Source organism: Ammospiza nelsoni, chromosome 8, assembly GCF_027579445.1.
Source record: "Ammospiza nelsoni isolate bAmmNel1 chromosome 8, bAmmNel1.pri, whole genome shotgun sequence".
Classification (NCBI taxonomy): domain Eukaryota; kingdom Metazoa; phylum Chordata; class Aves; order Passeriformes; family Passerellidae; genus Ammospiza; species Ammospiza nelsoni.
In genome coordinates, this window is record NC_080640.1 from 3,970,067 (window position 1) to 3,986,552 (window position 16,486).

At 40.9% G+C, this 16,486-nt stretch overlaps 1 protein-coding gene across 2 annotated transcripts in view; it reads left to right on the forward strand.

The window, feature by feature from the left end:
* Positions 1–16,486, forward strand: part of CPXM2 (carboxypeptidase X, M14 family member 2) — a 66,375-nt gene that overhangs the window by 36,197 nt on the left and 13,692 nt on the right. For both annotated transcript variants that reach the window (XM_059477015.1, XM_059477016.1), the window contains exons 4-8: positions 5,702–5,786; positions 6,079–6,229; positions 12,515–12,603; positions 15,249–15,372; positions 16,276–16,472. In XM_059477015.1, coding sequence (XP_059332998.1) covers positions 5,702–5,786; positions 6,079–6,229; positions 12,515–12,603; positions 15,249–15,372; positions 16,276–16,472 — 646 coding nt within the window. The remainder of the gene's footprint in view (positions 1–5,701; positions 5,787–6,078; positions 6,230–12,514; positions 12,604–15,248; positions 15,373–16,275; positions 16,473–16,486) is intronic.

Consider the following 16,486-nt stretch of genomic DNA (forward strand, 5'->3'; position numbering starts at 1 on the left):
CTGTTGCATGAGTATCATTTAGTATAAAGCTTGTCCAGCATTTTTTTGGTACAGAGATTTTGCTATATCAAGTATTTTGGTGTTACACTTTATTTATTATTGCTGGGTACACATTTATTTGCCTGAATGGGTCTATTTTATATTAATTTTAGGGGTTCTATTGCAGATAAATCAGGTTGGCCTGACAGCAGAAGAATAAAATGCTCAGTTGGAGCCAGGTCTGTTGTTCATGGGAGCTCTGCTGGTGTTTGCTGGTCTAATTCCACGAATGTCAGAGAATCATGGAATATTTTGGGTTAGGATGGATATCAAAAGTCATCCTGCTCCAATCCCCCTGCCATAGGACACCTTCCATGATCCCAAGCCTGGTCTTGGACACTTCCAGGGATCCAGGAGCAGCCACAGCTGCTCTGGGCAATCCATTCTCACAGGAACAATTCCCAGTTCCCAATCTCCCATCCATCCCTGCCTTCTGGCAGTGGGAGCCATTCCCTGTGTCCTGTCCCTCCATCCCTTGTCCCCAGTCCCTCTCCAGCTCTCCTGGAGCCCCTTCAGGCCCTGGAAGTTGCTCTAAGGTCCAATCCAGAGCCTTCTGCAGGCTCAACACCCCCAGTTCTCTCCTTTCCAGACAGGAAGATGCTCCATCCCTTCAGTCTTCTTTGTGGCCCATCTCTGCCACTCTGGGCTTGAGCTTCTGCTCACCAGCACCTCAAATCCCCTGGGCTTTCCTTGATGTGGAAAAGCACCCTCAGAGATGAGGATCAATATTTATTTTAGATTTATTTCACTTGTTGCCGGTCAGCTTTCCATGACTGAGAAGCTTGGCATTTAAACATGGCATGCAGCAGGAGCTGCTCAAAGGGAAAAAACCCAAACAATCCCAATTCCCAGCTGATCCTCTGCCTGCTGGAGCCTGGGCAGGAAAAACCTGGCATCCTTCCTCTGCTTCCCATTCTCCTGAGCTGGGATTCAGCCTTTGTCCAACACACAGAGAGAAAAGTCAGGAAATTGTATCAGGGCAGGCTCAGCTGGAAGGTGTTTTGCTGTTCTGGTGCTGCCCATGATCTTTTTGCTCAGTAGCTGATGCTGTGGGTAGATAAGGAAAAGCTGATTATTGGGACTGGAACCTTCCAAAGCTGTAGGAGATCTGCTTTTAATTCTCTGCTTTGATTCAGGTTTACTGTCTCTGTCCCTGGGCAAGTTATTTATTCCCTCACCTTTTCTTTTTGGATAAAAATGGAAAAGCAGGACATTTCCATGCATCACAAAAGACTGAATTTGAAATTGAAGGTGTTCAAATAAGCTTTGTCTAAGGCCAGTGCATTACAGATAAAAATCAAATAATTAGTAATAATTCAAAAATCCACCCTCTATTAAGTTAATTTGAATAATATTTTGATTTTTGCATTTACTGTCTCTGAAAAGAATTGATTAATATTGTCAGTGGATACTCAGATTTTTCAGATTGGCTGCGTCTGAAGAGATAAGGCTGCCATAAATTTTAAAAGGGATTATTTGAAAGGGATGCACCTGAATCCAAAGGCTCCCTGTCAAATCTGTACCTTGGATCTTTTTCCAGCATGGAGGAAATTTGTGAGGCAGAAGTGTCACTTTGTGGCAGAGGGTGATGGGCTGGGGGTAACCTCAAACACTCCTGGATTGTCACACAATGGCTTCTGTGCCAAGAAAGAGCTCCATAATTAATGCTCTCTTTTGAGAATGCTGGCCTAGGACTTCCCTGGAATTCAGTCTCCTCAGCTCTATAACCCCAGCAAATATCTGTATTTTTCTCTTAGGAGTGCTGTGGTAGGTCCTGAGAGATTTTATAGAGTGAAACCAGAAAAGCTTCTGTGAAACAACAGCAGGGACATCCTGAGTCTTGGAAAACATTACAGCTTTATTTCAGCCTTCCTTAGACAGCTTTATTGTCCAGTGCTGATGGGCTCCAAGGAGATTGGATGTGACAGAAATCCCTGTCTGCAAATCCCAAACCTGAGGAGATGGATCTTGGTGTCACCAGGTGATCACACACACAAAATTCCCCAATATTTCTCCTAGCACAAGGCTTGGCTTTAGCTGCCATGTTCCTCTGATGGATTGCCACAAAAAAAGCTTTAAATTTCTGTGCCTGCATGAATAAACCAGGTGTTTCTGGAACTCCTGGATCCCAGGAAATGCTGTTCCACATCCAGCTGCTCCCTGGGGTCAGCAGCCCTCCTGTGCCACACACGGGAGGGAAAGCTGCAGCTCTTGGGAGGATTTAGTGAGTTCTTGTCTGTCTGGAGCTGTGGAAGCGTCTGGGGTTTGATGACACTCAGTCAGTTAGGGCTTTGCTGGTTTTTTTTCCAGATCCTCTGACCCAAGAACCCACACACAGCTCCCCTGCCCCAGCGTGGGGATGTGGCTTTTAGGGAGAAGGTGCCATTTCCCAGGGCAGTCTGAATTTACAGGAGCCTCCTTAACATTGTCAGAAACTGTTTTTATGGTGGCATTGGGGGAAAAGTGGGAAGGATTTAAGCCCCTGGAGGCTTTAAGTGAGAGAAGGATCTGATCCCTGTGATGTTTTTATTCAGCTTTTTCCTCACAGGCAAACACAATGAATAGTATATGGTGTGTACCTTCTTACATTGCACTGATTTACCTCCTCCATGACCCTCTGAGGTCCTTCTATCCTGCCAGTGTCCAAGACTGGATGCAGTCCATTAGGGTTTTAATTGCATTCTGTCCCTCCACAGCACGCTGCTTGTTGCCACTCAAGATGGAAAATGTGCAGGACTACTTGTATGTGTTTTCCTTTGGGAGAGGTTTGAACTTTTGTAGTGGTAGGGAGTGAGAAAATCAAAATATGTTAAATGAAAGTCCCAGCTTAGAAATGTTACTGTGACAGCAGCATTTTCTCATGCCAGTAAATCAAGCTTGTTCTTTTAAAACCCTGTATGTGCCATGATTTTCTTACAAAAGTCTGTCCATGTTTGTCATGGTTTCATGTGACTTTAGTACTCTGTTTGAATTGCTTCTGCAAATGTTGAGCAATGAATATGGATGTGTTGTGTTTGCCTTCCTTATCTGATCTGTGCAGTTGAAGTAAAAGTTCTGTAATACTTCAGGAGCAATGATGTAATTTGGGTTGTGCCGTTGCCTCTCTTGGTCCTTTAGCCTGATTTTGAGAGATGACCAAGAATAGTAAAAGAAACAATTATGCAAAGCTCATGTAAACTCCCAACAAAATGAGCAAGGAAATAAAATAAAAATAAAAATAAAAATAAAAATTAAGAAAAAAAACAGCAAAAAGCTCAATATAATTGTATGTGCACTGAATATTTACAGTGCCACCAGCACCCTCCTTCAAACCCAGGAGTTTTGCTCTCAAGCTTGTATTTTCCTAGTAATTCAGAAAAAGCTATTTTCCTCTTTTTAGAGTTTTGCTGTTGGCCATTTTATAGAATGCTTTGGGCTGGAAGGGACCTTAAAGCTCATCCCATTCCACCCCTGCCATGGGCAGGGACACCTTCCACTGTCCCAGGCTGCTCCAAGCCCTGTCCAACCTGGCCTTGGTCACTGCCAGGGATCTGGGCACCCTGTGCCAGGGCCTCAGCACCATCACAACCAAGAATTTTTTCCCAATATCTGATCCAAACCTACTTTTTTTCATCACCCCTGTCCTGGCACTCTATGTCCTTGTCACAACTCCCTTTCCTTCCCTCTTGTCAGCTCCTTTATTTGACAGAAGTAAATCAGCCTTTCTTCAACTTGAGAATACAGAGAAGCTGAGGGAAGAAAGTTCTTTGCAAGAGTCAGGAGAAACTTATCCAGCATGCTGAAGTCACTGTTTATTTTGTTGTGTGTCATTTATCATTTTACAGCCAAATTTTAGAGACGCCAGCACGGCACTTCTCAGCTCTGCAGTAAATCTCCTACCCCAGGAGCCCTTCCACTGAAAGGCAGGCAATTAGGATTTTCAGAGTGCTGCTAACTTGTTACAGTTGTTTACCAAATACTAAAGTTGTGTGCATTACAAGTGATAGATGTACCCTTCTTTTCATTGCCATAACAAAAAGTTGCCTGCTTGGCAATAGTCAAGATTTTTCCATTTAATCTAACATGAATGGCAAAGTCTATTCACTGAAGGAGGCTGGTGAAAGAGTTGCAAAGGACTGGTTTAGTGTCTAAAACAGAGCTGGGTTTGTTCAGTTGTTATTTTGTTGGGTTTTTGTCAAAATCTCATTTTTTTACTTTTGTGGGCATTAGTATAGAATTTCCAGACGTGATTTTCCAAATCCTACTAAATATTTACCTCATCTTTGTTTTCAGATGTGTAAAAAACCTCAGTTGTCTGTTTTGTACAAGGTTTGGTGAACTGGAGCTGATGGTTTTTCCCTTGTTCCATCCTTGTCCCTTTTTGGTCTTCATTAGAAGCCTGACTCTTTAGTGAGCACAAAAAGGCTGGTTTGTCCCTAAACACAGGCACAGTGGGTTCAATGTGGAGTGTGTGTTCATAGGTAGTTTGCCATTATTAGCTGATTTTAAAAGAAAAAACAAAACAAATCAGAATTGTATTTGTACAGGAGCAGTACAAGAGGAAGTCCTTAGGTGTTTCTGTCCTTCCAGGCACTCCTGATCTTCAATTTTTATGCTCTGCTGCTTCTCTAATACCTGCCCAAGTGCCCTTTTCTTCTCTGCAGTGCCAAGAGCTTTCCTAGCCCTGGTTTCACTCCCAGCCATGGGACTGTAGCTTAGCTGTGCTGAAGAAGAGCAGCTCAGAGCCCTGCTGGTTGCACATAAATATGGAATTTAATCATCCTGGACTGACTTCATGGTACAAATGTTCCTCCAAGCCACAAGTCTCCTCCAAGTCCCTGCCTACTGAAACCAGGTGTTAGGGGAAAAAACAAATCACTGCTGCCCTTTCTGAGTAACAAATGTGGGAGGAGAGTTGGGCATTGCCTTCTCCAGCCTTCTCCAGCCCTGTACACACATTGTTACCTGTCCACAGGTAATGCCTGAGCAGTGTGAAACTCCACAGCTTTAATCCAGAATATAGGAAGCAGCATTTTACATTTGCTCATACTCTTCTTTAGCTGGATCCAGATGAGACATAACTGAAGTATTTGACTTTTTTAGATGAAAGGGGATTTTGCTGTAAATCAGATGACATTAGAAAAATCAGCCTATTGGGGATTGATCAGGATATTGTAGGAGTGCAGTAGTCCTGTGATCAATTGTCTCTCTGTCCCTGTCTCTTGCTAATAAATACAAGAATAACTGCAGGCACCAGTTATTCTTCTATTGAAAGAAATGGAAATTTTGCTGGTTGAAATTCACAGATGTTTCATCCTTGAGGATTTATTACTTTTTTCCCATCCTCTCTGATAATAACAGCAGAACTAATAAATGCTCTGCAGCTGAAAAGATGATCTTTGAACACTGCATAAATCTATCCTAGATAAGCCATTTATCCCAAACTCTGCATATAAAAGGAGAGGAGAGCAGCAAGTCTCTCACCCCCTGGAATCCCAGAATATTATCTCACCAGGATTTTGCCTCTTTGTGCCAGGCTTTTTGAAAAGTGTGTTGAATCCAGATTGGCATGACTTTGCCAAATGGGATTTCCACTGCTAGCAGCCTTATAAGTTTGATTATATTAAATAATGTGCAGCCATTCTAAGTTCTGAAAAGTAACTTATTTATTCTCTTTTTCAAGGAGTAACTGGGTGACCTCTTACCGAGTGTTGGTGAGCAATGACAGCCATGCATGGACTGCTGTGAGGAACGAGTCTGGAGATCTGGTGAGTAGAACAAAACATGTTTTATGGGGAAGAGCAGAGGTGGGAAAGCAGGGGCTGGCCACAGATTAGTCAGTGGCAGCATCTCTCATTGATTTCAAGAGCAAATCCCAAGGTACAGAATAAGAATTGCCATGGGGGAATAGGGGGATTGCCATCCTCAAAGAGCAGATCTGGCCCGAGCCACCATCAGCCTGGAGCTGAAAGGTGATTTTACATTTTACATTTACATTTCTCTTACCAAAAGCACTCTGAGTCAGTCTGAAGCACTGATGTTGCCCTTTCTTTCCCCCAGATTTTTGAAGGGAACAGCGAGAAGGAGATCCCAGTGCTGAACATGCTGCCGGTGCCGCTGGTGGCGCGTTACATCCGCATCAACCCGCGCTCCTGGTTCCAGGAGGGCAGCATCTGCATGAGGCTGGAGATCCTGGGCTGCCCCTTGCCAGGTGAGAGCCTTTGCTGGTTCATGTTGGCATGGCTGCATGTGACTAGACTCAAAAAGTGCATTTCCTTTGGACAGCTTTGCTTTTGGTATAATATTTATCTTTAGTGAGTGGGGTTATGCAGAAAGAAATAGAAATATCTGCCCAAGCCCACAGAGAGTATCAGGATAACTTTTGATATGCAAGCCATAGTACCTGTAAGTGCCTTTATTAAAAAAACAAGATTGCATGGGTGATCTGACTGTTTCCTAGGGCAATTTGTATGTAAATTCTCGTGATCCCTTTCTCTTTCCTAAAACTGCATCTAAACAGGAAAAAAAGCAAAAATGTCAGTATTTGGAAAGGTGATTTTTATTGAGTGCAGCAGTTTTTCACCCTGGATTCTTACTGGCTTTACACCCATCCAGGGCCAGATTCTGCTCGGCAGTGCTGGCATTTGTTACCCTTCAGCTTCACGGGTCTGTGTCAGTGGGTGAAGCTGGGAACACATCCCCACTTTCAGCACTGTCCTGCTGAGTGCTCTTCCAGCTTTTCACAGATCTTGGATTCACACGGAAACAGCATCAGAGCATCCCCCTGGTAGTCATTTATTGAGTTAATTGCCCGCAGTGGCTGATTCAGTATATTCCTGAAAGAAAATACCAGAATCATTCATTGAGAAACACAATGGGAATGGGGTGTGTTCATTCAAAATGTAATTGGACTGAAGAACTAATAGGTTTTGATAAGTGCTGACCCATCTTTTTAGCTCAGAAAGAGCTGGCATTTCTTTCTCCGTGCTCATTTTGCGCGTCGCACGCGAGGTGCCCGGGACAAAGCTGTTCCCCAGGTTCCAGAGGCCTTTCCAAGCACGTTTTCTTCCTCTGGGATGGGACATGTTTTTGCAGCTCCCTCTAAGTGGATTCCTCACCTTTTATTGGTGTCATTTTGCTCATTCCAAGTTAAACGTCTGGGTGGTTTGGCAGTGGGAGCAGTAAATTTGGCGGTGCTGCTCTGACACTCTGTATTGACTGTGGGACTGGAAATCAAGGGCTCTTCTTTTCTGACAGGTTTTTTTCCCATCAAAATGACCAATTTTCCTAAATTCACCAAAATCAGGAGGTGGAGCTCTGTTAGTTGACACACCTCTAGCCTGTCCAAAGCTCAGGGCATAGGGAAATAGCCCAACAACTAAAGGATGATGGAAGGAAAGAAACCCATTTTCCTAACTCTAAATTTCTTTTCATGTCTTCTAGATTTGTGATTTTAGGGTTTATGCCTTCATTAATCCCTGAATATATTAAACCATTTGCATTCAGTCTGTGTTCTGTATTAGCTTTCCATCAAGCAGGCTCAGAAGTGAGGGTAATAAAGGAATAAAGAGAAAAGATAAAAGGAAAAGAAAAAACCTGAATAAGATTGATATTCTAGGTTATCACTGTCTGAATGAGATGGAAATGGTTAAAGACAGCTAGAACCCATTCCTGTGGGTAGGGTCTTGTCCTTAAAAGCTGCTGAGTGTGCTAGATGCACTGAAAATTGGATAAATCATGATAAAAAACAATTTGGACAACTGGAACATACTTATCTAAGCAGTATTATATAAGATAATTGTAATTTTTATCAGTGAAATGCTTATCCATAGCATACACTTTTGTTGTATCTTAGGCTAGTGTGGACAAATAACTTTTTGTAGATTGTTACAGTAGCTTTAAAAAAAAAGAAAGGAAAAAAAAGCTGTGTTGTCCAACTATGTCAATGCTATCTTTGGGCAACAGAAGGGATTTGCTGTTTCACCAAGAGAAAGACATTTCCATGGAGGAAAGATGCCAGAAAATCTTACCTGTAACAACAATCAGTGCTGCCATGTCTCAAAAAAGAGGGCAAAAGAGGACAAAACCCAAAAACATTTAATTCCCTCTCCACTTTCCAAAAATGCTGGTATTTACATAGAGGGAAGCTGACACACACAATCTTTTGCAATTGCCTCAGAGGGATGGATGTGCTTTCCTTGCCTTCTATTCCTCAAATCTAAGGAAGGTCAAAACAAAATTATATGTGATCAAAAGCACCCAGAGATTGGAGAGAGAAAATCAGTTGAGTTCTTCATGCATTTATTTATATTGTAGAGTATTCAAGGCAAGAGACAATTATTTTAACGGAATAAATTTGTGATGGAATTTAATTTTTAATAGTTCTTATATAGAAAACTATCACTGGTACCATGATCATGCCATTACTTTGAAGCCAAGATAAAAAAAGAACTTTACCAGCTCTGTAATGGAGCACTGTGTTTTGCAGTGGCTTCAGTCTTATTTTTACTGCTTCTCTCTTAGTGCCAGGCTACCTGGTCAAGTCTAAAGTTCTGATCATTTTTTGATAAAAATGTGGCTTTTTACAAGTATCTTTCATTATAAATGTCCGTGTCAACAGCAGCTCTAAATCCAGCATCTACTTTTGAGAATAAAAGGAGAAAAGAATCAGTTTATAGTTGAAAAATATTATTTCATTGCTGATTTCATGTGTGATGTTAATGCTCATGAGCAATGCTCATGAGGCTGCCATGAAATAGATCATGTGGAAAAAAACTTAGAATCACCTGATGTGGCTGCCAGCGGATTTATTTCAAGATTACACATGTGCTGTCTGTGAGATGTTCAATTTAGTGAAGACAAGTCAAATTCACTTAAATTACATGGAAATTAAAAAAAAACCCGCAGTCATTTGTGAAACAGCACATTGGGGTTTTTAAGGCAGTCTAAGGGATTTAAACCAGAATATTCTTTTTATTAAAAACTTCTCTGAAACCTTTGGATTGCCTTCATTTGGAACAGCACTTCTGAGAAGCTGAAACCCACTGGAAGCATCAGGGCCTCGCTGGCTGAGGTGCTGTAGAGCTGTAATAAGTGAAAATGCCCCTTTTTTTCATCAACTGCCAAGCAACTGGTCCTTTCTGGTACTTTTGGTACTTTTTCTGGGCAGTTTTCAGAGCCCTCATGCTGTAAAGTTGTTGGGCATGAACCCACTTGGAGTTTTGGGATCCCCAGCACAGGTAGTGATGCCTTGTGAAGGCTGCCCTAGAACAGAGGCTGGACAGGGTTACAGAATAAAGCAGGGATTTATTAAAATGCCTCAGTGGATCCACCGTGGGCAGCACAAGAGCCCAGCCAGGGCTGCACCCAAGATGAACCAAAATGGCCCCAAAATGCACGGCCGGGCACGGGCTCTGTCCCTATGATCAGTTCTGCTCCATTTGCACCTTGCAGTTCATTGTCCCATTCCAGCTTTAGCCCAGGCAGTCCCACCCTGCTTGTTTTTCTCTCTCCAGCCCACGGTGTTTGTGCTCCTGGGCTGAGATTTGGATCATTTGTCCTTGGTGCCCAGCTGGAGCAGGAATTGTTTTGTCTCCCTGCTCTGTGCACAGAGCTCACTATCCCTGATGTGAACCCAGACCCACACACTAAAGCAGCACAGAATCTGAGAAATAGAAAAGCTAAACCTGAGGCATCAGAAAGACGTGGAGCTGTTGGAGACCTCGGAGGTGATCAGAGGGATGGAGCAGCTCTGCTGTGAGGAAAAGCTGAGAGAATTGGGTTTGTTCATCCTGGAGAGGGGAAGGCCTTGGGGTGATGTAATTGTGGCCTTCCAATCCCTGAGGGAAACTACAAAAAAGATGGAGAGAGAGACTTTGGACAACGGCCTGGAGTGACAGGACAATGGGAATGGCTTCCCACAGCCAGAGGGCAGGTTTAGATGGGATTTTGGGAAGGAATTATTCCCTGTGAGGGTGGGCAGGCCCTGGCACAGGTGCCCAGAGTAGCTGTGGCTGCCCCTGGATCCCTGGCAGTGCCCCAGGCCAGGCTGGACATTGGCCTTGGAGCACCCTGGGACAGTGGGAGGTGTCCCTGCCCATGGCTGGGGTGGCACTGGGTGGGATTTAAGGTTCCTTCCAACCCATACCAATCTGTGCTCCTGTGAATCTGTGATTTAACAGCTTTAGTCACTTGTCCATCTTTACAAGAGTAGAAAGATGAAGAGCACAAGGTGCCTCTCCCAGCAAACTTCATTACCTCTACTTTTGATGCATAAGCAAATTAGTGGTAGAAAAAAGCTAATATACCCCTCTGTATAAACGTGAGTGCCACAGTTTTGCAGGATCTTTTCTCCATGGAAGAAAGAGAGACTTTCTGCAGAATTTCTGTGAATAAATCAGTATATTTCTCTTATAAATCTTCTGTAGTTTGAGTTTTTCAGTCTTTTATTCTCAGTTTTATTCAAAAAATAATTTTTACCAAAGTGGACCCATCCAGCTGTGTGCAAGCCTTGTTTGTCTTTCTACCTTTTAGCTTTTAATGTTCTAATCTGTATTCCTGCTGCAGCAGAACTCCAGCTATCCAAGCAGGCTGCAGCAGAGCCTGGCAAAATATGAGTGTTAATTCCCCAGGGAACTGTCAAATTGAGCTCTGTTGTTGAGGAAGGGCCAGAGATACCATCATTTTCACTGCAATTTTTTTAAGTTTCCACCAACTCTACAGCATTCACAGTCATTCCCATGATATTAGTGTTTGATGTATGGAAAAAGAGCCAGGCTTTGAAAGGCATGGGATTAAAGTATCAGGGAAAAAAATCGGTTGCTGTATATTTTGGCTCATGGGGATACAGAAAACTTTCAACATCCTGGCAGTTTTATGACATTTATTTTTATATTTTTACAATGTGGAGGTATTTTTTCAATTATGAAGACGTTCTGTGGGGCATTGAACACATTGTCTCCTTTTAGAAGAAGTGGTGGTTTTCTTTATGATTTCCATTTTTCATCAGTATATCAATGAGTGATTTCTACAAATTAACATGGGTTTTGATGAGACAAGATTTTTCTGGGGACATTTTTCTGTCATATTTGTAGAGCAGCCTTCAACTGACCTTTCAGCATCTCTGCTGTAGATTAGGAAATGGAAGTGGAGACAAGGATGGGTCATGTTACTGTGAAGCTTAATTAGACTTGCATGTTTCATTTCATAAATAACTTAAATGGAGCAAAAAAGCCCCAAAACTTTAGAATTTTATGAGAATATTTAGTGGTTTTGATGCAGGAAATATGAAACTTAAAAATGTTATAAAGTATTTCACACTGTTGTGAGTTTTCCATAATTTCAGTAAGGATTTGTTGCTGTGGGATGGTAACTACATATTTTTCCTACTCAGAATTGTTCTTTTTTTTCCCCCCACAAAAAAAGTCACAGCTGACAGGTGATATTATGGGAATATAATGGTTTAAAACTATTTTTTTCTCTAGAGACAATGTCTTTTTGTGTTGCAATAAGGATGACATTTAAACTTTTTCATATTTTGCTTCTCCCTCAATAATTTTAAACCAATGAAGATGATTTTGTGTGAAGGGAAACAATTTTTCATAGAAGCCTGACAGCCACTGGCTTGACAAATGATTACTCAGAATTCCAGACATCCCAGATGTGGCAAGTTAAGGAATGTGTCTGATGTTTTCCAAATAGACTTGTTTGTCTCTGAAAATAAATCATAATAGATTAGGCTAGGAGCACATTTATCAGGAACTTCAAAGCTCAGCCATAACAGTCTTGTCCTGTTTCTTTTTGGGTTTTTTTTTCCAGGTGAAGGGCCTGGAATGTCAAGGAAACAGAAGATTCTTTTCTAACCACACATCCTCCTTTGATACTCCAAAATGAACAAACTATAAAAAATATCCATAAATAAGTGAATATGTAAATTTTTAGTAACAAACACCTCTGACTTCCACAGGAACTCCTTTGGAAGATAATTAGGAATGCTTAATGTGCCAAATTATTCCTTTCCATGTTTTGCAGTCAGTGCATGAACTTGGAAAATACTCATCAGGAAAACAAAAATTCCTCGCAATAGTAAATTAATCAAGTGGACACAAAGCATTTACTGTGGCTTTTTCCTCTAATTTGATTTTTCTTCCACTCTTTTATCTTGCATCTGACTCATCATTTCCCAATGACTTTTTCCCTCCTCTGCAGCCTAAGGCTGCCCTTCTGCTTTTCTGTTGAAATTCAGGTTTTTGTGCAGAGGAGCTGTCTGGAAAGCTGGTGCCACCTTGCTTTTGTTTGGATCTCTATGAATTGATTTGTGCAGTGATTAGAAATATTTCAGATTAGTTGTTTCTCTGAGTTTTGCTTTTGAAAACCTGTTTTAGATACACACAGGACAGTGGAATTCAGATTTCTATGTTTCTTACATGCATTGTGCCAAAGCATCTCTATATTTGAAATTCCTAAGCATGAGAAAACTCCTTTTTTTCTTTCTCAGACCCAAACAATTATTACCACAGAAGAAATGAAATGACAACCACTGATAATCTGGACTTTAGGCATCACAACTACAAGGAGATGAGGCAGGTAGGCAAAGAAGGATGGTGTGTGATGGAGGGTGGATGGGTGAAGGCTTTTCAGCCATGTGGAATCTGAATTCCACAAAAATTAAACTATTATTTTCATTTTAAACTCTGTCTGCAATATGGTTTTAAAATATTTTCTCTGCTTAAATCTATTAAAAGAAGCAGTCCAATAAAGTCCCAAAGTCTTAATTTGTACATAAATGAACCTGAAAGAGGTGACACTATGTGACAGAGGAAGTATTTTCATATAATATGCCCCTCTTTTTCTTCCATATGTATTTGAGTGGTGAATGACAGGGTGGTTTCTCCTTCTAGATTTGACTCTGATTTAGCCATCAGTTTTCTCATCTATTTCTGTGGGTTTGAATAATCAGAATAAACTCTAGAGTCCCATTCCATATTCACAGTTGTGAAAATCAGCAAAAATTCACCAGAAATACCAGAAAAAAAACCTCTGCTAGTATAATTTTAAACTTACCAGCGTTGTTATTCTTGTTCCTTTAGCTTCAAACAAGTTCTTGGCTTTGTTATTGTTCTTAATCTTGCTTCATTATCACCACAGACACAAGTGTGGGCTGTCCTGAAGAAATATTTCTGCCCACTTTCCCTTCAAATATAAAGATAATATGTTTGGACTTGATGTGTGTGAATCACTTGCTGTGTGCTGGGTTTTCAGTGTATTTATACTGCATGAATCACCACTGGGTTTTATTGAGCAATTGTGTACTGAGTCACACGTTTATTTTGGTAGAGATTTCATGGCCTATATTTCTTAGCACAAAGATTAGACGAGTAGGAACTCAATTGGCATAATTACTGTCAAGAACAATAAAATAAAATGCACTTATGTTGTCATTGCAGAAAGACAGGTTGGTCAGGTTAGAAATATCTTGGGGGAAAAAAACCACAGCTTTAAACCAGAGTGTTTTTGCACTCTTCTTACAAATGGAAAATCTGTGACTGTGGTTGAGAATTGTGAACTGTGTGCTCTCCCAATTTCTGTGTCAAAATAGTTAATTTTTTTAGAGCTCATTGGATTTTCATTGCTGATGGGCAGAATGTTATGGGTTGCATTGCAGCAAGTCTTATATACCCAAAACTATTCTCAAAACCTCAGTGCAAAATGGAATAATAACTGCCAGAATCAACTTATTATTAAAAACAAACAAACAAACAACAGCAATCAAAAACATGCCCAACCCCCAAAAATTGCATTATTGTCACTTTTCATGGCTACTTCACCACAAAGCATCCTAGAAAAATGCTGGTTTTTGATTTATTATCAACACTGAGGGAGGAGGAGATGCTGTTCCCTGGGCCATGTTCTGGAAGCATCACATTACATTGCAATAAGTCGAGTATTTGTGAGAGGGAGGGATTTTCTCAGTGTCAGGTAATTTTAGTAGAACTCTCTGCTTAGGAAGATGAAATTTGCAGCTCCAGTTTTCTCCTTGTAAAAGAGCATTCAGTCTTCTTCTTCCAGTCAATGGGAACCCTCACTGTGTTTTGTGTGCAGGATTGTTTCACAGCCCAAAATATTTCTTATTTTTTAATTTCTATATATGTATTTGTATTTATTCATGTGGTACAGGAAGCTGTTACATGTTTGATGTGGGTATTTGAGTACAACCTTATCTTTGAGACAACAAACCCAGATCATAGTTGAAATATTTTGCCATTTGTAGGAAATAAGAATGAGAAGATCAAATATGAAATATGTTGATTTTCAGCATTGTATTTCCATTAACTCCACTGCATTACATTACCAAAAGAGTCACAGCAAATGTCACTACAAAGGTCTAATGCAGGAAAAGTTCTTTGACTCAGAAAATAATCACATGTTTGCAATTAAAGACATGATGGGGAGTTTGCTGAGGCCAACACAAATATTTCCACTGAATGTAACAGACTTTGAACTTGGTTCTGGGCATTTTTCTCACTATTAATGAGCATTTCCATACTTTCAACCACGTCTCTAAATTGATGTTCCTGGTATCCTGTGAGCACTGGAGTGCCAGGCACGTCAGGAAAGCTCCTGCACATGGGAGTTTCAGAGTCAGGGGTTTCAGAGGAGCTCTGAGACAACAGGCTCACATTCCCCATTTCTCATGGATGGAGCTGCATGGATGCAGGGAGCCATCAGCCAGCTCAGTTTGCTTCAGTTTGAAGAAGGTGTGAGGGGAGAAATTAGTAAACACAGGTCTGAGTCAGTAACATTATTTATACAGCAGGGTTGTAGCCTTTAGCTAAAATAGAACTGCTTTTAATGCAGGATCTCTGCTTGCTGGCAGAGTGGAAAAATTCATATTTCTGTTGAAATGTGGCAACCTGCAAAATAAATGCATTTCTGTGCACTGACACCCTGGGTCACCTCAAGTCCTTTATCTATAGTACCTCACAGGGTGTGGTTATTTTATTCACTCTCCATTATTTTAATTACTCTCTATGGCATAATGTTTTAAAAATGAGATAGCAGAGCTATAAATTCATGAACTAAGCATAAAGTTTTTACAACTAAGAAGTAATCAGAGAAGAAAATTAAGAGTTTGTGCCACATTCAATTTAGAATGAACTAATTCATCATGGATCTGTTGTGATGCTGCATTGTCTTAATATGTTCTTTTTTTCCTCTTTTTTTGTTGGCAGCTGATGAAAACTGTGAATAAAATGTGCCCAAATATCACAAGAATTTACAATATTGGAAAAAGCCACCAAGGACTGAAGCTGTATGCAGTGGAGATTTCTGACAACCCAGGAGAACACGAAGTTGGTTAGGATTTTAATCTTCACTAAATCTGTTGAAGGGGTGTTGGAATTTGGCCTTTTTCCCCCTCCTCTTCCTCCATATCTGCACTAATTATCACTGATGGAATTATATTCATGGCAGCAAAGATTTCAAATGTATGTGGGTTGAACCTCAGTGCTGTATTTCTAAATTGGGAAGAGGAGGGCAAGCACAAATAGAGGACATTTTGAATGTGGGATCAAATTCTTTAATGATCGTTCTTCACAGTAGTAAAATAAAAGTGAACTTTAATACTGGAGGATGGATTTTAGTTATGGCATTGATGTAGCTTTGGATAGAAATTTACCTTAATGCATTGCAGGGACAGGTCAAATCTCCAAATAATTTTTCACTCATGAGGTTTGGGGTTCAGTTTCCTACCATGATATAATTCTTCAGCATAGAAGAAACTCATTCGATCTTTGGTTGTTCTCACTGTGCCAGTGCCTGGGAGAGCTGTTGGAATAAAAGAATTTTGTGCTTTGCTGTATCCATGAATAATATCCTTAGATTGGTTATTAGGAAAATTCTCTTCTAGCAAACTATTTTTCAGTATTTTTCATGTGACTTTTAGACCTTTAAAACTGTTAAAATCCACCTCTAACATGCTGAAGTTGTGAGTATAATTAAAGATATGTTTAATCAAATATGGGTTTTAGAGCTTTTACTCAGTGGCTTTAGATATTGCTAATACACAAGCCAGTTCTAAAATAGCAACAGAAAGCAATTTATTTCTCCAAACTGACATTTTCACCTCTCATCTGTGCAGCTGAGACATTTCTCCACACTCCTTAAGTGAAATGTTGCTGATTGACATTGAAGCTGTTTGATAGAGATTTGATTTGCTGCTCTGACTACAACTCTGCTCCGTGTTTTTTTTTTCCACAGGAGAGCCAGAATTCCACTACATTGCAGGAGCTCATGGGAATGAAGTGCTTGGCCGAGAGCTGATCCTTCTGCTCATGCAGTTCATGTGCCAGGAATACCTGGCTGGGAACCCACGCATTGTGCACCTCATCCAGGACACCAGGATCCACCTGCTGCCCTCAGTGAACCCTGATGGATATGACAAGGCCTATAAAGCGGTAATGGGGATGAT